Source organism: Sorex araneus, chromosome 6 (assembly GCF_027595985.1).
Source record: "Sorex araneus isolate mSorAra2 chromosome 6, mSorAra2.pri, whole genome shotgun sequence".
In the NCBI taxonomy this organism is placed as follows: Eukaryota; Metazoa; Chordata; class Mammalia; order Eulipotyphla; family Soricidae; genus Sorex; species Sorex araneus.
The window spans coordinates 98,357,102-98,377,533 of record NC_073307.1 but is presented as its reverse complement, the minus strand read 5'-3'; the positions used below and the strand labels follow the sequence as shown (position 1 = coordinate 98,377,533).

Genomic DNA, 20,432 nt, shown 5'->3' with positions numbered 1-20,432 from the left:
TGTGTGTGTGTGTATGTGTGTGTGTGTGGAAAAGCCCCACCTCCCGGGCCACAATGGAAACTTCCGGAAGGTGCTAGGAACCCATGAAGCAGGAATTTCTTCCTCAGGAGGCCCCTGGGCCCTGGGGGAGGCGGGTCCTGGGCCAGGTGGCCTGGCGGGAAACAGGGGTGACCCCCACACTGTGCAGCCGCCTCTGCACCCCAGCCCGGGCACCGCAAGGACCGAGTCTGCGTGGAGCCCCCCGACACCCGCCAGCCCCCCAAGGCTCCCCGGACGCGCGTCTGTCACAATCAACCGGGCGAGGCGGAGGCTGGCTCAGACGCACCCACGGTCGGCGGGCTCAGAGATATTCGGGCTGGGGGGCAGGAGGGGACCACAGGGACCCCCGGGCGAGTTTGGAGCAGCAGCAGCGTTGGGGGCACAAGGAGGGCTAACTGGGGAGTTCGGCCGGGGGCTCTCGAGGGTGGTGTCTGCAGAAGAGGCCATACAGCACCCACAGTGTGCTTCTGGGGTCCCCATTCACGATGTCTGTGGGAGAGAGCGCAGCTGCCAGGACCCCCCTGCCCGGGCCCCTCCTGCCCGGAGACCCTCCTGCCCGGGGACCCCTCCTGCCCCGGGACCCTCCTGTCCCGGGACCCCTCCTTCCCAGGACCCCCCTCCTTCCCAGGACCCCCTCCTTCCCCGGGACCCCTCCTGCCCCAGGACCCTCCTTCCCCAGGACCCCCCTCCTTCCCCCGGAAACTCCAGTGCCCGGGAACCCCCCACTCCACCCTCCCAGCATCTGGAAACCAACACAGCCGACCTCTGGGTTGACCCCCCTCCCAGGACCCCTCCCCGATGTGGGTTCATGGGCTTGGGAATCCTTGGTCAACCTCCTTACCCAGCACTGCCTGGCAGGAGCCCCCCACCCCACTCCCCACACATAGCCCCTTCCCGGGATGGACCCCCTGCCGGGCCCCTGGCACCCACTCACCTTCGGGGCTGACGGGGACCCCCAGAGGGTCCTTCTCCTTCAGCAGCTCCAGCGCCAGACGCACGTTGTGCAGCTGAGACAGGCCCAGGATGTGGTTGAGATGAGCCCGGCCCACTGCACCCCTGCGCCCCAGCTCCCCGCACCCCTGCCCACCGCACCCCTACCCACATCGGTCCACTGCACCCTTGCCCACTGCACCCCTGCCCACCGCACCCCTGCCCACCGCACCCTGCTCACCGCACCCCTACCCACACCGGTCCACCGCACCCTTGCCCACTGCACCCCTGCTCACCGCACCCCTGCCCACCGCACCCTGCTCACCGCACCCCTACCCACACCGGTCCACCGCACCCTTGCCCACTGCACCCCTGCTCACCGCACCCTGCTCACCGCACCCCTACCCACACCGGTCCACCACACCCCTGCCCATCACACCCCTGCCCATCACACCCCTGCCTACCACACTCCCGCCCCGCCACACCCCTGCACCTTGGCCCATGTCCCCCCAGCCAAGGCGCCCTGGTGCCTCCCACAGGCCAGGTCCCGCTCCAGGCCAGGGGCTGATGGAGGTGGCCCCAGAGAGGGGCAGGGAGAGGACTGGGCCCGAGGCCTCTCGTCCCCTCTGGGACCGAGGCACTGGGCAGCGTCTCGGGGACAGCCACCTGGGAGGCGTCTCCCGCAGCCGGTACCCTGGGCAAGGAGGCTGGCAGGGGCTGCTACTGCCGCGTTCTCGTCACGGCCACCGCTCACGGACTGCTGTGCCCACACCCAGGCTGGACTCAGAGCAGGGTGCTCCCCACCCGGCGGCCAGCCATCCCCCAGCCGCTCTCCCAAAGTGACACCCAGGCAGAGGACAGCACGCACCTGGCGGCAGGCCACGCCTTTAGGGGGTGTGGGAGTGGAGAAAGGTGGGTCAGTGTGGGGGGTGCTTGCCATGGCCTGTGGCCAGCCTGGGTCTGAGCCCCGCACTACCAGGAGTGAGCCCCGAGCACAGAGCCAGGAGTGAGCCTGAGCACAGAGCCAGGAGTCAGACCCGAGCACAGAGCCAGGAGTGACCCTGAGCACAGAGCCAGGAGTCAGGTCCGAGCACAGATCCAGGAGTGACCCTGAGCACAGAGCCAGGAGTGAGCCCTGAGCACAGAGCCAGGAGTCAGACCCAAGCATAGAGCCAGGAGTCAGCCCCGAGCACAGAGCCAGGAGTCAGCCCCGAGCACAGAGCCAGGAGTCAGCCCTGAGCACCCTGAGGTGTAGCCCCCCAAAGAGATGGGCGGCCAGGCGTCAGCCACAAGCTCCCCGTGCCATGGGCCCCCCCACCCTGACTCTGTCTCCTCACTCGGAAGTGGGGGTCGCCACATGGGAGGGGGTCCCGGAGGGGAAGGAGCCGGGGGGTAGAACCGGACAGTCTTCCTCCTTTTCATGGGACCCCCAGGCCACGCGGTCCCGTAGCCCTGTCCGGGGGGGCGGGGCCTGGGGGCAGGGGGCGGGGGCGGGGGCGGGGCCTGGGGGGAGTACCATCTCGGCCGGCGAGCTGGGCGTGAGGTGGAATTCCTTCAGGTGCAGGAAGAAGCCTTCCAGCTGCCCGATGAGCAGGAGCAGCAGGACCCCGTCTGCGAACTACAAAGGCGGGGGGCCTGGGCGCTCACCGCCATGGGCCCCGCGGGACCCCGCGCCCGCCTGCGCCCCGCTGCGGGGGGCACCCCACGACGGCCCCGCGGACTCTCGGGCCGGGCCGCTCTGGCCGGCACCAGCTGGAGGCGGCTACTCGCCTCGCTGAGGCACCGTCCTTTGGTCCATCGGGCCCCAGGGCCTTCCCGGGCTCGGCCCCGGGCACGAGCCGCGGGAGTGCATCCCGCCGGGCCTGCGCGGAGACACAGCCGCCCCCTCCGCCCGCGCCCAGGTCTTGCATAACCCCCTTCACCCTCTCCAAGGCAGAGCCCGGGACTGGAACTCCTTAATGGAATCTCCTCCTCTTGGCGCTTCCCCGAGGTTAGCTGGGCCTGAAACTCTCCCTGCCCGCGGCCCTGGAACCCGCCGGGATCTGTGCCAGCCGCGTGGGGAGGCTGCGGGCCCTGGGGAGTCCTGTGAAGGCCCCGGGGGGCGGGGGCCCTGGTGTGGCCTGGCCCCCCACACCGCCGGGTGTGGCCCCCAAACTAAAACAAAACACTAAGAAGCTCAGGACTCGGCTGTTTCTGCTTCGTATAATGTAGACGACCTCAGGTCTGCCACGTGCCCGGGTCCACGCCAGGGACCGATGGGCTCCGTGTCGTGGCTCCTGAGTGGGGGCGAGTCTGACGGGGATGGGGAGAGGTGCTCGGGCGCAGGCTCCTGCTCCGCGTGGGAGACGCCCAGAGCACTGAGCCAGGAGTCATCCTGGGCACAGCCCAGAAGAGTGAACGAGGACTCTGGGATTCAGAGAGATCCCAGGGCACAGCGTGACCGCGGTCTCCGCCTGCAGCCCTACCGGACCCACCCCCCACCCCCAGCTGCTGCTCTGGCCTCAGCAGCCTGAGTTCCCAGCTGTGTGACCTTGGGCAAGTGAATGAACCTCTCTGGGCTTCTTCCTCTGTGGCTCTGGGGAAGGGGGAGAGTTGATGAGTCGGTGCTGGGTGGGGGTCACACACGCCGCTCAGGGCGTGGCACACTCTGGCACAGCCTCGTCTGTAGCCCCGACTCGCCCACCTAGACTGGCGGCACCTCCCTGCAGACTGGAGGACTCCTTCCCCACAGCTGGGCGCCCGGCCATCACAGGCCCCCGGGACCCCGGGGCCACGTCCGCGCCGGGGGCAGGAGGCGCCGGCCTCAGGCCTGGCAGCAGCAGCTGAGCAGCTCGGCTTCTAGCTTTGGTTCTTTCTCTTTTTCTGTGTCTCCAGCAGTGCTCAGGCCACTCCCAGCCCTCCTCAGCCAGCCGGGCTGGGCAGCTCCCGAGAGGGCACGAACGGGGTGCTGCTGGGTGCTGTGTAGGTGGGGATCACTCAGGGGCCCCCATGGCTACATCCGTGATACCGGGGTGCTAAGTCATGCCAGAGTTCAGCACGTGCTTTGCCTGTGCCCCTAACCACTGAGCTATCTTCCCGGCCCCCAGAATGGCTTTGAAGAGAGCATGCGTGGTGATCGGGCAGCTGTGAGTGGAACAGTGTCCTCCTACAGGAGCCCCTAAAACGCGTGACCGAGGTCTCGGGGTTCCCAGGGCCCTGCCAAGCCTCCTCCTCGCTGACCTGGGTGGGGGCGGGGGGTCTGCAGTGGAGCCTTACCTGGCTCTCCAGGCTCTGCACCGACAGCCCCAGGCGGCCCAGCTTCTGGTTCACAAAGTTCACAATGGCCTGTGGGAGGGCACAGGGGTCACCCAGCTCTGGTGGGCAGCCAGGGGTCAGGGCGACAGAGAGCCCTCCCAGCTGCCCCTGCAAACAGCGGCCGCGGGCCACGAGCCTGTTCCCGCCTCTTTGCCCCCACGATGAACAGTGGGCAGCAAGCAGTGGGCAGCGGGCAGCAAGTAGTGGGTAATGGGTAATGGGCAGCGGGCAGCGCGTAGTGGGCAGTGGTCAGCGGGCAGTGGGCAGTGAGCAGTGGGCAGTGGGCAGCGGTCAGTGGGCAGCGGGCAGCGGGCAGCAGGCAGCGGTCAGAGGACAGCGGTCAGCAGGCAGTGGGCAGCGGGCAGTGGGCAGCAGGCAGTGGGCAGCAGGCAGCAGGCAGCTAGCAGTGGGCAACGGGCAGTGGGCAGCGGGCAGCAGGCAGCGGTTGGAGGGCAGCGGTCAGCAGGCAGTGGGCAGCGGGCAGCGGGCAGCGGGCAGCAGGCTGTGGGCAGCAGGCAGTGGCCAGTAGGCAGTGGTCAGAGAGCAGTGGGCAGTTGTCAGCGGGCAGTGGTCAGCAGGTAGCAGGCAGCTAGCAGTGGGCAGCAGTCAGCGGGCAGTGGTCAGCAGGTAGCAGGCAGCTAGCAGTGGGCAGCAGTCAGAGGGCAGCAGGCAGTGAGCAGCGGGCAGCAGTCAGAGGGCAGCAGGCAGTGAGCAGCGGGCAGCGGGCAGCGGCAGAGCTGGGCCCCTCACCTCCCTCACGGCGTTCACTCTCTCGGGCGGCAGCTTGAACAGCTCGTCGATGACGTCCCCTGCAGGCAGAGAGACAGCCTGGCTTTATCCGCGGCCCCAGGGGCCTCCGGTCTGCTCAGGAGGCACCTGGTGTGACCCTGGAGACGCAGCCGAGCCCAGCCAGAGCAAGGGCCCCACCACCCATCACCGCGACGACAAAGGGAGGGGGACACAGCGTCCCCGGGCCAGCCATCGAGGGACCTCCTGGCCTTGGCCATGGACCGGGTAGTGGGAAGATCCACGGAGTGAGCAGCAAGGACACAGGCCCCAGCAGGAGGAAAGTGCTAGAAGCTTCCCCAAGAGACCCTGCGATGGAGCTTCCTAATGCTGCCCCCCAGAGAAGCCCCCCTAGGTAACTCCCCGCGCCCCCTGCTCCCACTCCATACGCACAGAACCCACCCCCCGTCCATGCAGCCTCCCTCTGCCCCTATTCCCAGAAGCCCCAGGGGAGCTTATTCCACCTCGGGGGGTGACCCTGAAGACCCTCACTTGCCCCTACAGCTGTGTCCAAGGTGGGGAGCACTGACACCAGGATGGCCGCATGGACAGAAGGAAGGACAGATGGAAGGATGAATGGGTGGAAGGATGGGTGGAAGGAAGAAAGGACAGATGGGTGAATGATGAATGATGGATGGATGGATGGATGGATGGATGGATGGATGGATGGATGGATGATGGATGGATGGATGGATGATGAATGGATGGATGATGGATGGATGGATGGATGATGAATGATGGATGGATGGATGGATGATGAATGAATGATGGATGGATGGATGATGAATGATGGATGAATGATGAATGATGGATGGATGGATGATAAATGAATGATGGATGGATGTATGGATGATGGATGGATGATGAATGATGGATGGATGGATGATGGATGGATGGATGGATGATGGATGGATGGACGGATAGATGGATGGGTGGATGGATGGATGATGAATGATGGATGAATGAATGGATGGATGATGGATGATGGATGGGCAGGAGGAAAGGAGGATGGGTGGATGAACGATGCATGGATGCTGGATGGATGGATGGATGGGTGGATGGATGGAACAGAGGAACGGTGCATGTGAGGATAGATGGAAGGGAGGACAGATGGAGGGACGATGGATAGATGGATGGGGATGGATGAGTGGACATGTGAAGGGATGGATGATGGATGGACTGCCGGATACGTGAAAAGACACGCATGTAGTTGGTGGATGCACAGACGGATACACGGATGGGTGAGTGGCTGTCTGATGGACAGGTGGTCAGGTGGACAGGTGTATGACTGGATAACGAATAGATTGGTAGGTCGACGGATTAGTGGTCAGATTAGATCGAAAGATCGAACAACCAGCTGGCCAGGTTGACTTGGGAACAAAAGGATGAAGAAATGATTGGAGAAATGAAATGAAATCAGTTCATCAGTAAAGATCGGCACAGAGGCAGTAGCCCTGGGTCAGACAGTCGCTGTGGAGCATGCGGCTATGCTGAACACTCACAGGGACACAACGGCAGCATCAGTCCCATTTTCCAGACCAAGAAACTGAGACAGACAGGCTTAGAGCTCAGGTGGCTAGGGTGGGGGTTCAGCTCGGAAGCCAGGACGTCTCACCCGGAACCTGCACACTCGGCAACGCCAGGGCGCTGCCAGCGGGCGTTACCGTCCCTCCGCCAAGACGGGCAGAGTCAAGAGAAGGACCAGCAGGCAGATGGCAAAGAGGCCGGGGCAGGAAGAAAGCTGGAGACACACAGGGCAGACCACAGAGGAAATGCACAAAGGCCGGCCAGGAACCTTCCTCGTCACGCCTGTTTCAACACAAGCCTTGGAGCAACCAAGCGCCTTCGGTGACAAAAATACTCACTTGACGGTTGGTCCTTTTCTGGGCTAAAGGGGAAATTTTAGGAAGAAAAAGAAAATCGGTTGAAGAAAAAAGAAGAAAAGATCTCACGCCTATTATTCTATACTGAGAGCGCCGGCTCTGTCTCCCGGGACAGCCCACCCCCCCCCCCCGCCCCCCGGCGCAGGCAGCAGGAGGGGGGATTCCCTCCCCGAAGACTCCCACACTTAGAAAGGTCTGCTTTGGGTTATTTTTCTGTGGTTTGCTGTTTCAGTGGGATTTTCTGGGGGAAGTGTGTGTTACACACACAGCGAAATGCACAGACCCCGAGTTCCCAGCGCCTGTGTTTCCAGCCCTGTCTGGCCCTGAGGGACCCCCACCGGAGGTCCAGCTCTCCCTGAGCCCCCAGAGTGCTCCCCACCCCCACCCTCCACCCCGGGCATGGCGGGGCTGCGAGGTTCCAGCCATCATTGTCTGTCCTAGAAGCGCGTCACTGGAGTCAGCGGCTGCGTCTGCGGCTGGCCCCCTCCCCCACTTTTATTGTTTCTCGGAGGCTCCTTGGCTGTGTGGCTGGAGGTTCTGCCCAGCCTCCCCCTTGGGGAGACATTCTGGACGCAGTGTTCTGGCCACCAGGGCCAGGGCGACCCACACAGGGGTGTCCAGACACAGGCGGGACAGAGACGGGTGGTGCGAGGGCCCCGGAAGGGAGCGGGAAGGAGGCCTCGTCCCTGAAGCCTGAGCAGCCGAGCTCAGCGACCTTCCTGCAAGCAGTCCCTCCCGGGCCACCTGCCAGGACCCCCAGGCATTATCCCTCCTGCACAGACCAAAGGCCCACAGCCAGCGCCGGGCCCCCAGGACGCGGCCCCCACCCCAACCGCAGGGCACTTCCAGCACCCCGTGACTGGATTCAGCCACCATATGGTGAGGGGCCGCCCAGGGGCAGCTCGGGCATGGACAAGGGCCCAGGCTGCCCAGTGCCTGTCCCGTGCCCTCATGGGTGAGTCCAGTGTCCCCTCAGACCCCAGCTCCAAGCAATGTGCAGGTGTGCAGGGAATCAATGATCCCCGGCAGCTGGTGGGCCCACCTTGTGATCAAGACGGCAGTGGGGGCCGGCTCCGGCAGGGTTAAGCAGAGTGGGCATGCCCCAGGGAAAGTGGACTGCTCTGACCCCGCCCCCAGAACACCACAGCCCCGCCCCTTCCCACACAGTCCCGCCCCTCTTCATACTGGCCATGCCCCTTCCCACGCCAAGCCACACCCTTCTCATAAATAGCCACGCCCCTTTTACAACAAACCCCGTCCCTTCGCACATCACAACCACGCCCCTTCTCACACAAGCCCCGCCCTTCTCACACCAAGCCCTGCCCCTCATTGCACCACAAACCCGCCCCTTCTCACACTGTAGCCACGCCCCCAGAACATCTCTCACACAACACACACACACACACCACACACATACACACACACACACCTTAACCCCCTCCCCGGCAGTGGTCCTGGCTCCTCTCTCACCTGCTTCCCGTCAGTTGTTCCACCAGTTTCTCCGACTTCAGGCCACTCTTGGTGCTCTGGGGCAGGAAAGAGGAGGGATCGAGTAGGTCCGAAACCTTTGGCGCCCACGCCTGCTGCTGAGAGTCTCACGGCCCAGCGGGCTCGGAGGGATCAGGTCCCTCCGCCTCCTTCCTCCCACAGGGCAGCCGCACCCCTGCTGTCCAGCTCAACTGTCCTCCTGCGGGAAGCCCACAGCCTTGACCCTCAGCTCCTGGACCGGGTCTCCCTCATTCCCAGGCAGCCTGGCTCACGGGGCCACAGAAACACACAGCACATGAGCCAGCACAGAGACACGCGTGACCTGACCATGGAAGGAAGGGGTGGGTGGACGGAAGAAAGGAGCAAGAATGAAGGAGCTAATAAATGAAAAGAAGAAAGGAAGACCGGGTGGATGGATGGATGGATGGATGGATGGAAGGAAGGAAGGATGGAAGGAAGGAGGGAGGGAGGGAGAGAAGGAGGGATGGATGGATGGATGGATTGATGGATGGAAGAAAGGAAGGGAGGAAGGAAGGAAGGAAGGAAGGAAAGAAGGAAGGAAGGAAGGAAGGAAGGAAGGAAGGAAGGAAGGAAGGAAGGATGGGTGGAAGGAAGGAGGGATGGAAGGAAGGAGGGATGGATGGAAGAAAGGAGAGAACGGAGGATGGGTGGGTGGAAGGAAGGAGGGATGGAAGGAAGGAGGGATGGATGGATAGATGGAAGGATGGATGGATGATAGAGGAAGGATGGTGGGTGGAAGGAAGGAGGGATGGAAGGAAGGAGGGATGGATGGATGGAAGAAAGGAAGAAAAGATGGGTGGGTGGAAGGAAGGAGGGATGGAAGGAAGGAGGGAGGGATGGATGGATGGGTGGATGGAAGGATGGATGGATAGATAGATGGAAGGATGGATGGATGGATGGATAAATGGGAGAATGGATGATAGAGGAAGGATGGTGGGTGGAAGGAAGGCTAGTGGAGGGTGGATTTGGCCCAGGAGCCGCCCAGCCGCTCACCTCCATGAGAATCACCTCCACCCGCACGTTGCTCGGGAGGGCGAGGTCAGGCTGGAAGCGTGCGGCCAGGGCCAGCAGCAGATGCAAGGTGGCCAGCAGGTCCTTGTTGAAGATGTCTGTGAGGGGAGAGGCAGGCGGTCAGAGCCCCCCAACCTGACCCCTCTCTCCCGGGCGGGGTTCAGGAGGGCACTGGAACCGCAGCCCAGCCTGGAGACCTGGCACAGGGACTGAACGCGGGGAGGCGCTCTGCCCAGCCCTGGAGCCCCGGGCTGTACCTCGCTGGTCGAGGAGTGGCGAGGTGCCAGCAAAGGCGGGCTTGAGCCTGCCCCGCCTCAGAAAAGCCCTTTCACACCTCCTAGGCTCTGCTTTCTCGTCTGGGAAATGGGGGCATGGGACAAGGGCGGGGCTGGGAATTCACAGCAGATGTGGGTGGGGCGCCCAGCAGCCCGGTTGGTCCAGCAGCCGCTGCCGAGGTCATTGCAGTGGGGCCATCTGACGAGGCTGGGCGCATCGCAGGGCTCAGGACCCAGTAACTGCGGCTGCTGGGGGGGGTCCACACTCAGGACCCCACACCTACGGGAGCCTCTCTCCTCCCAAGCCGCGGCCTGTCAGCCTGGCACCAAAGCACACGGGCACCCCCCACCCGGGGCAGAGACCCCACGTACCGTCCACGCTCCACCTGGGCGGCTGCTCCACCTGCAGGCTCCGATTGATGGCGTCCAGGACCACCGTCAGCTTCCGCCTGCGGCTGGAGGCAGTCAGCGCCATCTCCTCCACCTCCAGCTGGAGCCCCGCCAGCCTCTCTGGGGGAAGGGGGAGGGTAGGGAGAGCGCAGGGAGGGGAGGGAGAGGGAGGACACCCACCTTTCTGTCCCCCCTGTAGAGGGTAAGGGCACCCCTGCACCCCTGAGCATGTGAGCTGCCCCCCTTGCCCTGTGCCCCTCCCCACCCCGGGATCCTTGGACCCCGTGCAGAGGCAGTTGTTAGCTCCAACTTCAGAGCACCAAAGTGAGAGCAGCTGGACTGTGCCAGGACACCGGGACTCTCCAGGTGTGGCTGGAGCCCCGCCTCCCGCCGCCCAAGCTGTCCCCAGGTGGCCCGCTTCCTGACGGGGCAGCGAGCCAAGATCTGGGAGGGAGAGAGCAGGAAGACCCTGCTCGGGTCAGCAGGGCTAGGGTCCTGCATGGTGCAGGGGCCAGGGGTGGAGCCGGCAGGCTGGGGGAGGAGTCAGCAGGTGGGGCAGTCAGTGGACAGGAGCGGAGTCAGCATACGGGGGCGGGGCCAGCAGGCTGGGGGCGGAGTCAGCAGGCTAGGGGCGGGTCAGAGAGTGGGGGCGGAGTCAGCAGGCTGGGAGCGGGGTCAGCAAACAGGTGCAGTCAGAAGGTGGGCGTAGTCAGCATGCTGGAGGCGGAGTCAGGAGGCGGGGCAGAGTCAAAGGCAGGGGCGGGGTCAGCAGGCTGGGGGCGGAGTCAGCAGACTAGGGGCGGGGGCAGAGTCAGCAGGCTGGGGGCAGAGTCAGCATACTGGGGGCGGTGTCAGCAAACAGGGGCGGAGTCAGAAGACTGGGCGGAGTCAAAGGCAGGGGCGGGGTCAGCAGGGGCCGGGAACAGGAGGGCCGCCGGACAGGCCCTTACGCAGAAGGTGGTGCAGGACGAGGCCATCGAACATGTCCTCCTCCAGGCTCCTGACCACAATGTGCTCGGGCAGGAGCTGGGCATTGATCCACTCGATCAGCACCTGCGGACCCAGAGGAGAGCAGCAGAGCTGAGGGCGACCCCTGCCTGGCTCAGTGCTGTCCCCTCCTCTCCCCTGCCAACTCCTCCCCATCCTTCCTAGCCAGGGCCAAGCCACCTCCTCTGGGAAGCCCCCTAGGAACCCCCAGCGGTGGCCCTCGAGACCTGGGCGCTGTGGTTGTGTGTCCTGTGGGGTGTGTGTGTCTCACGCCGGCCTCCCCACCTTCCCACTCCGGGTGTGCACCAAGAGGCTCGGCCTGAGGGCTGTCCTGGAGGCCCGTACCCGAGGCCAGGGGTGCCAAGAAGTGGCGTCCACCCCCACCAGGGGACCCCGGCCACCCGGGATACAGCCGGGCACTGTGACCCCTGCTCCAGCCCTGCTCCCCTTCTCTCCTGCCCCCGCCCCCCCAGCTCCGGGCACCCCCTCCTCAGGGGCCAAGACTCAGGGCCCATGAGGTTGCCCAAGGCATCAGCCTCGTAATCGCTCCCCGGGACATGGTGTCATGGGCCACTGGGTCATCACGTGCTGCTGGCGTGTGTGCATATGTGTATATGTGGTGCCCCATTAATGCTCCTGGGGGCCAGAGAGAGAGTACAGTGGGGCCGAGGGGGTTCAATTCCCAACACCCCATATGGTCCCTGAGCCAGGAGTGATCCCTGAGCACAGAGCCAGGAGTCAGCCCTGAGCACCGCTACATGTGGCCCCCAATTTTTTTGGTTATTTTTTTTTTTGCTTTTTGGATCACACCCAGCGATGCACAGGGGTTCCTCCTGGCTCTGCACTCAGGAATTACTCCTGGCGGTGCTCCAGGGACCATGTGGGATGCTGGAAATCGAACCTGGATTGGCCGTGTGCAAGGCAAACGCCCTCCCAGATGTGCTATCACTCCAGCACCCCCCCATTTTTTTAAAATGCTACTTGGGCTGCCATGTAGTGGGTCACCTCACCTGAGGTGGGGGAGGGGGTGCCAGAGGCAGCTCCAAGGGGTCAGGGTGGCAGGACCAGCCTCACCTTTTGCAACTCTTCAAATTTGGGATCTGCCCGAGACATGGGAGGCAGGAATTTCTTCTTTTCTCCTGCAAGCAGAAGTGAAGGGGGTGTGGGGGGAATTTGGCTCTGTTGTAACAAACACACACATGCACGCCTGTGTATGCACACAGACACACACATGCACACACATGCATGCACATCTATGTATGCACACATAGGCACACATGCCTGTGTGTGCACACATGCATGAACACACATGCACAGATACACAGACACAGATACGCCCAAAGAGACCGGCATGCACACGAGCACACACATGTATGAATACCTGCACACAGATGCACAGACACACAACACACATGAAGGCAAAAATGATTCATCTCTGCAATACACAGGCCTCTGGGCCCTTGGGCTCGTGTCTGGCTCCGAGAGACACGGGAGGCTTCCCTGAGGCCACAGAACATACCCCCTGTCCCCACTCCACCCAGCTGAAGCCTTTTCCTAGAAGTTCTGGAAACCTTCGCGACCTGCCCAGCCAGCCTCTTGTCTCTTGATAAGGAGAGACTTCTAGGTGCCCAACACGATCCTTGGGGGTGCGTGAGTAAGTGAGTGAGTGAGTGAGTGAGTGAGTGAGTGAGTGAGTGAGTGAGTGAGTGAGTGAATGAGTGAGTGAGTGAGTGAATAAAGGAATGAGAAAGTGAGTGAGTGATTCAGTGGAGAGTAAGTGGCTGAGCTAAGTGGACTGCGGGTGAATTAATGCACAGAGAGTGAGTGGATGTTGGTGTTGGTGAGTGAATGCATAAAATGGTGAGCACAGGAATGAATGAATGCAGGAATAAATGAATGAATGAATGCAGATGTGATGAGTGCAGGAATGAATGAATGAAGGCAGGTGTGAGTTGGTGAATACAGGAATGGTGAGTACAGGAATGAATGATTGCAGTAGGGAACGAATGCAGGAATGATGAGTGTGGGAATGAATGAATGCAGGAATGAATGAATGCAGATGTGATGAGTGCAGGAATGAATGAAGGCAGGTGTGAGTTGGTGAATACAGGAATGGTGAGTACAGGAATGAACGAATGCAGTAGTGGATGAATGCAGGAATGATGAGTGTGGGAATGAATGAATGCAGGCATGAATGAGTGAGTGACCCGGCGAGGCGGCCCGCCCCCTCCCCACAGCAGGGTCCCTGCCGCCTTGCGTCACGCCACACTCCTGCGCCGCCTGCCAGAGCTTCAAGCATCCCTAAATCAACTGTAAGGCAAAAATAAATATTTGCCCGAATAACAAAGCCCCGCTGTCCACACAGCGATTTTCCTCACGCTGCGTCCCAGTCTCCAGCCCTTTACCAAGGGGCCACGGGCTGCGGCTGCCGTCCGCCCTGGCGGTCTCACAGCCCCGGGGGTCCCAGAACCACAGACCCCCCAACCCCACGATGGCAGCTGTTTGCAGAACCAAGAGGAGCCACCGCACCCTAATGAGGCTGTTCCTCATTCCCATGGTTCTGTGCCTCAGTTTCCCCACCTGTGTGTAATTGGGGTGCTGAGAGCAAAGAGGGAGATGCTGCTCCTCTTGCTTTGCCCCGGACCAGCACCCTGAACCTGGAGGAATGAGGCTTTGAGAGCGTGGGGATAACTTTGTAGAAGTTTCCAGAAGGTTCTAGAAGTTTCCACACAAGGTTCCGGAAGAGGGTGGAGGGGGTAAGTGTGAAGCAACAAGCAGAGGCAGGGGCGAAGCAGAGGACTTGGAAAGCAAGGCCAGCCCGGCCCAGCCTGTGTGACCCTCACTCTGCAGACCCTCGTTCCTGCCCCCCCCAACCTCTCACCTGGCAGAGGGGCCTCCCCCGCCTGACCCAGCTCCAGGGGCAGCAGTGGGCTGGAGGACTTGGGCTCCATCTTCTCCCTGGCTGTGGGGGAGGCGGGGGCATCACTGTCCAAGTGTCATTTCTTCCAGCCCCTGCACCCCCAGCCACGGGGCAGTTGGGACAGAGGCGAGACCCCCGAGCTGGGTTCCAGGGGTGAGTAGGGGTGAGTGCACGATGCCACCTCTGCATCAGGACCCCAGCGTGTCCACTCCTGGACCCGGAGCTGGACCAAGGGGGGTGAGGGACCCTCACGCCAGCCTTGCCCTCCAGAGTCATGTTTGCTGGGTGTGGCTGCCCCCCACCCCACTATTCCTTCACGTTTATTTTCACCCTTGTGGTTTTTGACCCCACCTGGCAGTGCTCAGGGCTTACTCCTGGCTCTGCCCTCAGGGACCCCTCCCGGCGGGCTCTGGGGACCATCTGGGGTGCCAGGGATCGAACCCGGGTCAGCCGCGTGCCAGGGAAGCACCCTCCCTGCTGCGCTATTGCTCCAGCCCCTGCCCCCTACTTTTAATGGGTGCGTGGAGGGGTCTCGGGGTGACCGGAGGGTGCCCCTCACCACGCTGATCGTCCCTCCTCCCGAGGGCAGCCGCCCGCTGCCTCCTTCCTGTCCCCACTTCCGCCCTGCTGCCTCCCTCCCTCTCTCTCGGGGCCCGGGGTCTTCCCTGAGGGCTGGGCAGCAGATCGGGGGTCACGCTCAGCCCCTGGGGAGATGGCGACGCTTGTGCAGGAGCCCCCACAGCAGCCCGGGGTACTGCCGGAGCGGGGGGCAGGCAGCCCTGTGCCCCCACCCCGCTGTGTCCCCGGCAGCAGGAGGTTGCGGGGAGAAGGAAGGGCTGCCTGGGGGGCCCGGGGGCCCCAGCAGCTCTCCGTGTCCGGCTGTGGGGTTGGCAAAGTCCCGCCCTCTCTGACCCGCTCGGCCCCAGACCCCTCAGATAGCCACGGGGGGGCTGGGAGCCACCAGCATCCCCAGGCCCCCCCCAGCCTCAGAGACAAGATGGGGCTGGGGGCCTCTCCTGTCTCCAGCTCCCGGGAGATGGGGCCCCCTGCCAGGGGGCTCGGGGAGGGGGCGGGCCTCCAGGCTCGGGGCTCGGGGCCCTGCAGCTCCCGGGACCTCACCTGGGCACGTCTCCTGCGGAGAGAGGGAACCCCAGCGCCAAACTCCCTCCGGCAGGTTCCGCTTCCCCACCCCCAACCGCTCACTTCCTGCAGCACCGTGGGCGCGGGGCCTGCTGGGCCTGGCCAGGCGCCGCCTCCTCCACCCGCGGGAGCCACCGCAGTCGGCCCCGGCCTTGCCACCGACTCATCTCCAGCCACCTGGCCTGCAGCCGCCCGGCCAGCTGAGAGTGACCGCTTCCCAGGACGCACCAAGGGCAGCAGCAGACCAGGCGGTCAGCCGACTCTCGAAGAAGCAGGGAAGACTGGGTATCTCTGTCCACCCGTCCTTCCATCCATCCCTCCACCACCCAGCCTCCCTCCATCCCACCATCCATCCTCTCATCCACTCTTCCATCCATTAGTCCATCCACCCTCCATCTATCCATCCACCACCCATCCAGTCATCCACTCTTCTATCAATCCATCCCTCACTCCTATGCATCCTTTATTCTATCCATCCACCCTTCTATCCATCCATCCATCATCCATTCATCCTTCCATCATCCATTCATCCATCAATCTACCCATCCATCCTTCCTTCCTTCAACCCACCATCAATCCATCCATCCTTCTATTCTTTCATCCATCATCCATCCATCCTTCCACACATCCATCCATCAATCAATCCATCCATCCATCCTTCCACCCATCCATCCATCCATCCATCAATCAATCCATCCATCCATCCTTCCACCCATCCATCCATCCTTCCACCCATCCATCCAGTCATCCATTCTTCCATCAATCCACCCTTCATTACTTCTATCCATTCTTTATTCTATCTATCCATCATCCATCCATCCACCATCATCCATCCATCCTTCCGTCCATTCATCTTTCCTTCCGTCCATCCATCTTTCCATCCATCCATCCATCCATCCACCATCCATCCACCCACCATCCATCTATCCATCCTTGTATCCATCCACCCATCCACCCATCCATCTATCCATCCATTCTTCCATCAATCCACCCTTCATTCCTTCTATCCATTCTTTATTCTATCTATCCATCATCCATCCATCCTTCCGTCCATCCATCTTTCCATCCATCCACCATCCATCCACCCACCATCCATCCATCCATCCATCCTTCTATCCATCCACCCATCCATCCATCCATCCATCCATCCATCCATCCATCCATCCATTCTTCCATCAATCCACCCTTCATTCCATCCTTCGTCCTATGCACCCATCCATCCATCCTTCCTTCCATCCACCCTCCGTCTTCCCTCCATCCCCTCCCCCACACCCTGATTTTGGCCTTCACCCAGCCGCTTTCTTCCTCACAGCTGGACCCCCACAGTCCCTTCTTCCTCCAGCCCTATGGAGCCTCAAAATCCACTGAAGACAGGGCCCCCCAAACACCGCGGGGCCTTAGGAAGGGACGCTGGCAGGAGAGAGACCCCCGACAGAGCAGAGCCCAGGAGGTCCCTGGCCCGTGGGGGCCTCTCGAGGACTTATGGCCACATTGAGTGTCCACCCCAGAACAGGGGAAGAAACTTGATCCTTTACTGTCTGTGCCTCGCACCCTCCACCTCGGACCCCTGCTCTCAGCCAAGGGGGTGTTCCTCCCCACACATGGCTGCGGCCGTGCAGGAATCAGGGGTCCTGTTGCCCACCCGGTTTGGCCCCCAGCAACCCCAGGACCCAACCCTGCTGGGTGGGGACCAGCTGCCGGGGCAGGCAGCCCTGCCCCCCTCTTGTCTAATGTGGCTGGGGGCAGCACTCGGGGTCAGGGCTGAAACCCGGGGCTCCTGCATGCAGATCCTGTGCCCCCCACCCCACTCCCCGCCCTCCCCAGCCCCCTCGGGGCCCACAGCCCCCCACCAGGCAGCCCTGACCCGAGCCAAGCGTCTAGCGCAGTGTGAAGACGCACCGTATTGGGGCTTAGCGGCTTTTATTGAATATGCAAAACTCCCAAAGCAAACACACGGCTCCAAACGGGAACAGAAGCAGAGCGAGCCGAGTCGCAGAGCAGAGGCTGCCCACGCAGCTCAGTGCCGGCCTGTTCCGTGGCGGGGGGGGGGGGGCACTGGGGCCTGTGGCATCGCCGTGCAGGCGTGAAAGGGGCTCTGCCAGCTGCAGACGGACCCCCGAGGCTGTGGGGACGCAGACACGCTGCAGGGCCCTGACCCCGGCGTCCCCGAGGGGCTGCAGGACGCAGGGGTGGGGCGTGGAGGGGGCTTGGCTTTCAGGCCGCCCCTCCAGAGACCGGCATCCAGCTGCTCCTGCATGCGTGGCCATGAGGAAGCTTCCGGGACGTTCCGCAAGCAGGGACACTGGTTCCTGGGGCCCAGCAGGCCGCCCCCGGCAGAGATGACCCAGAGCCCGGAAGTCTCTGTGCCAGGGCCCCGGGCTGCTGAGCACGAGTCCTTCCAGATAGTTCTGAAAGCCAGGCCACTGCAGTCGGGGTGGGTGGGGGGCTACCCACATCATCCAACCAGCTCGGTCCGTCCCGGTTGGCGGTGGCGGTGGGGGGCATTCTAGAACAATCCCATCCTCACCACAGGACCCCGGCAGGCTGGAGCTGCTGGCTCAGGTGGAGAACGTGAGACTCGCTTCTTTCCAAGCTGGCGTGGAGGCCTCCCTGCATCCCCCAGGCCCCAGGGGGGCCAGCGAGGGTGGGGCGGCTCGGAGGGGCCGGCCGCTGCCTTAATGTCACCGCCCCCCGCAGGAGCCGCGGTAATGCCGTTTTAATTATTTCTTGCCCCTGCTGGGAAACCTCCTTCTCCGTCAGCGCCGGCGGAATATTAAACTGTTGCGGGGAAACGCGGTTCCAAGGGTGGGAACCGGAGCGGGGGAGGGGGCGCAGGCCGGGCGCGGGCTGGAGACGGACGGGCGGGCGGCGGGGGCTGGGGTGGGGGCGGGGGGCGTGAGCACGGAGACCACCAAGGAGCCGCACCCCAGCTCAGGGGAGCCCCTGGAGCTCAGAGGGTGCTGGAGAGAGGCAGGAGAGCCCAGAGCGGGGCGCGGGGCCCAGGGCGCACGGAGCGGGGCGCGGGGCGCACGGTGGGCGCGGGGCCCAGGGCGCCCACAGCAGGGTGCGGCAGAGGCGCACCCGGGTCTTGCAGTCCGACCCCCCCCCATACGTGGCTACTTGGAGTTGGGTCTTCACAGGTGGTTGCCAACAGGGGTCCAGAGGCGGTCCCTGAGGGGCCATGGGGACGGGCACGGTTCCGGGGCGTCATGGAAACCAGCCCCCGGGACCCCAACCTGGAGCCTCAGGGATTGGGGGGCACCTGGGGCTAGTGCCCCCACACCCTGAACCCCGTTTTCCAGCCCCTCTGAAGACTCAGGGTGTGGGCCGCGCCTCGGGGTCGAGCTTGCTGGGGTCGGGGAGGTTTATGGCACCAGCGAGCGGCGGGACACGGGTGAAGGTGATGCTGCGACCTGCTTTGGGCTGATGTCGCCCAAGACCCAAGGAGCCCCCGGAAGGTGGGACCCGACTCAGCGCCTTTGGGGCGGTGCTGCCGCTCCATCTCCGGGCGCCCTGAGAGAGCCCATCGGGAAGGAGCGGGCGGGTGGGGTCTCCGGCTCTCTCTGTCACTCCATGTTCTTGTACTTGGTGAACAGGCTGTACAGGACACGCAGCGTGGACTTGAGGTCCAGGCTCACCACGTCTGCGAAGGGCAGGGGCAGTGTGGGGTGGGGCCGGGGACCCCCTGCCCACGGCTTCTCCCTGAGGACCCCCAGCACCCCCACAGCAACAGGGGGATGTGGACAGGCTGCTCCGACCCTCAGGTCAGCACGGGGCGCAAGTGGGGATCACTGGCCTCTCCCGGGCGGGAGCCGGCCTAGACATGGGGGGTCAGGGCCTCCCCCCACCCCGCTCCTCTCCCTCCCCCTCCCCTTTCTCCCCTCCCCCACAGGCCTACTGGGGTGCCTGTGTGCCCTGATCCCTCCCCCTGACCCTCCTGACCCCCGTGACGACCCCTCCCCACGCACCTGCCAGTCTTGCCCCGAGACCCCCCAGAGGAGGGGGACGCCCCTGGACCCCTTGGCCCGAGCCTGCCCCCCGCTCCTCCCCCACCGCGGGCCTCACCTTCGGGCCGGGCCTTGGGCTTTGCGAGGCCGCCTTCCAGCATCAGCTCGAAGGCCAGAGACACGTTGTGGGTCTGCGGGGACAGGGCAGCATGGCCAGCTGCACCCGGCATGGCCCCGTGCCCGCTGGCCTAGGAAGGAGGTGGGGCAGGGGGGAGCCAGGCTCTCCCCAGAGGGCATCGCCAGGGCCGAGGCAGAGCAGCCGACAGACCCCCTGCACCCCCCACCCTCCTGCTGACCCCCACATGCAGAGCCAGGCCCGAGGCTGCCGCAGCAAAGGCGCTGCTGTCCTGACACGCCCGAGGGGTGAGGCTGCCCCCTGTCCGAGCCTCGTCCTGAGGAGCCCCCCACCCGCCGTGGGTCCCACCTTAGACCAGAGCCTCCAACCCTGGCCCAGCCGGTGGCCTCACGGGAAAAGCCCAACCCCCACCAGTGCGGCGGCTCACGGGACCCCTCATGCTCGGCCCCACTGGCCACACCCCGGCTCTGTTATCCCAGACACTGACCCCCCCACCAGGATCTACTGACCGGGCACTGACCACCCCCTGGGGCCTACTGACCGGGCACTGACCACCCCCCGGGGCCTAATGACCGGGCACTGACCACCCCCTGGGGCCTACTGACCGGGCACTGACCACCCCCCGGGGCCTACTGACTGGGCACTGACCACCCCCCAGGGCCTACTGACCGGGCACTGACCACCCCCCGGGGCCTACTGACTGGGCACTGACCACCCCCAGGGCCTACTGACCGGGCACTGACCACCCCTCAGGGCCTACTGACCGGGCACTGACCACCCCCCGGGGCCTACTGACCGGGCACTGACCATCTCCCGATTCCACAACCAGGCACTGGCCACTCGCTAGGCTGTACTGACTGGGCACTGCCACTCCCCAGGGGCCGGTCACGGGACAGACGGCCTGCAGCACTCGGACCCCAGCCGGAGCCCCGCAGCCTCCCTCGGAGGCCCGGGCCCGGGGCCGAGGGGGGCCGAGGGGGGCGGGGGCGCCTACCTTCTGCTGGAAGCTCTCCGGGGTCAGGTGGAAAAGGTGCAGGGGCACAAAGTAGCCGTCCAGCAGGCCCATGAGCAGGACCAGGTAGACGCCATCTGCGAACTACAGGGGGCAGCGGGCAGCACCCCCCCCCCCCGCCCACGCCCGGCCCCCTGCAGCCCGGTGCGGGCTCTGCCCATGGCCGGGGGCCT

General features: G+C 63.9%; 2 protein-coding genes across 2 annotated transcripts in view; both read right to left on the bottom strand.

Moving 5' to 3' along the window:
• Nucleotides 1-430: 430 nt before the first annotated feature.
• PARVG (parvin gamma) lies at nucleotides 431-15,167 on the bottom strand. Its single transcript, XM_004610744.2, has 13 exons — nucleotides 15,144-15,167; nucleotides 13,986-14,066; nucleotides 12,179-12,243; nucleotides 11,068-11,170; nucleotides 10,100-10,237; nucleotides 9,435-9,550; nucleotides 8,403-8,458; nucleotides 6,915-6,937; nucleotides 5,014-5,072; nucleotides 4,225-4,293; nucleotides 2,486-2,587; nucleotides 974-1,046; nucleotides 431-528 (listed from the first exon to the last, which is right to left on the bottom strand). Exons 2-13 carry the CDS (start codon nucleotides 14,053-14,055, stop codon nucleotides 431-433), a joined length of 972 nt encoding a protein of 323 aa, XP_004610801.1. The 5' UTR covers nucleotides 14,056-14,066; nucleotides 15,144-15,167.
• A 1,906-nt stretch (nucleotides 15,168-17,073) lies between these two features.
• The window catches only part of PARVB (parvin beta), a 31,510-nt gene continuing 28,151 nt past the window's right edge, over nucleotides 17,074-20,432 (bottom strand). The window contains exons 11-13 of the mRNA XM_004610566.2: nucleotides 20,242-20,343; nucleotides 19,230-19,302; nucleotides 17,074-18,807 (exon numbers count right to left, since the gene is read on the bottom strand). Of these exons, the coding sequence (XP_004610623.2) occupies nucleotides 18,731-18,807; nucleotides 19,230-19,302; nucleotides 20,242-20,343 (252 nt within the window). The 3' untranslated portion in view covers nucleotides 17,074-18,730. The remainder of the gene's footprint in view (nucleotides 18,808-19,229; nucleotides 19,303-20,241; nucleotides 20,344-20,432) is intronic.

What these genes read in the sequence shown, in the direction of transcription:
- PARVG (XM_004610744.2), bottom strand. Translation starts at nt 14,055, where the DNA reads ATGGAGCCCAAGTCCTCCAGCCCACTGCTGCCCCTGGAGCTGGGTCAG. An exon ending in CGTCCTGCACCACCTTCTGC is followed by an intron (nt 10,238 to 11,067) that starts GTAAGGGCCTGT and finishes CCCTTCCCCCAG; the next exon opens with AGAGGCTGGCGGGGCTCCAG. An exon ending in GAGTGAACGCCGTGAGGGAG is followed by an intron (nt 4,294 to 5,013) that starts GTGAGGGGCCCA and finishes GCCCTCCCACAG; the next exon opens with GCCATTGTGAACTTTGTGAA.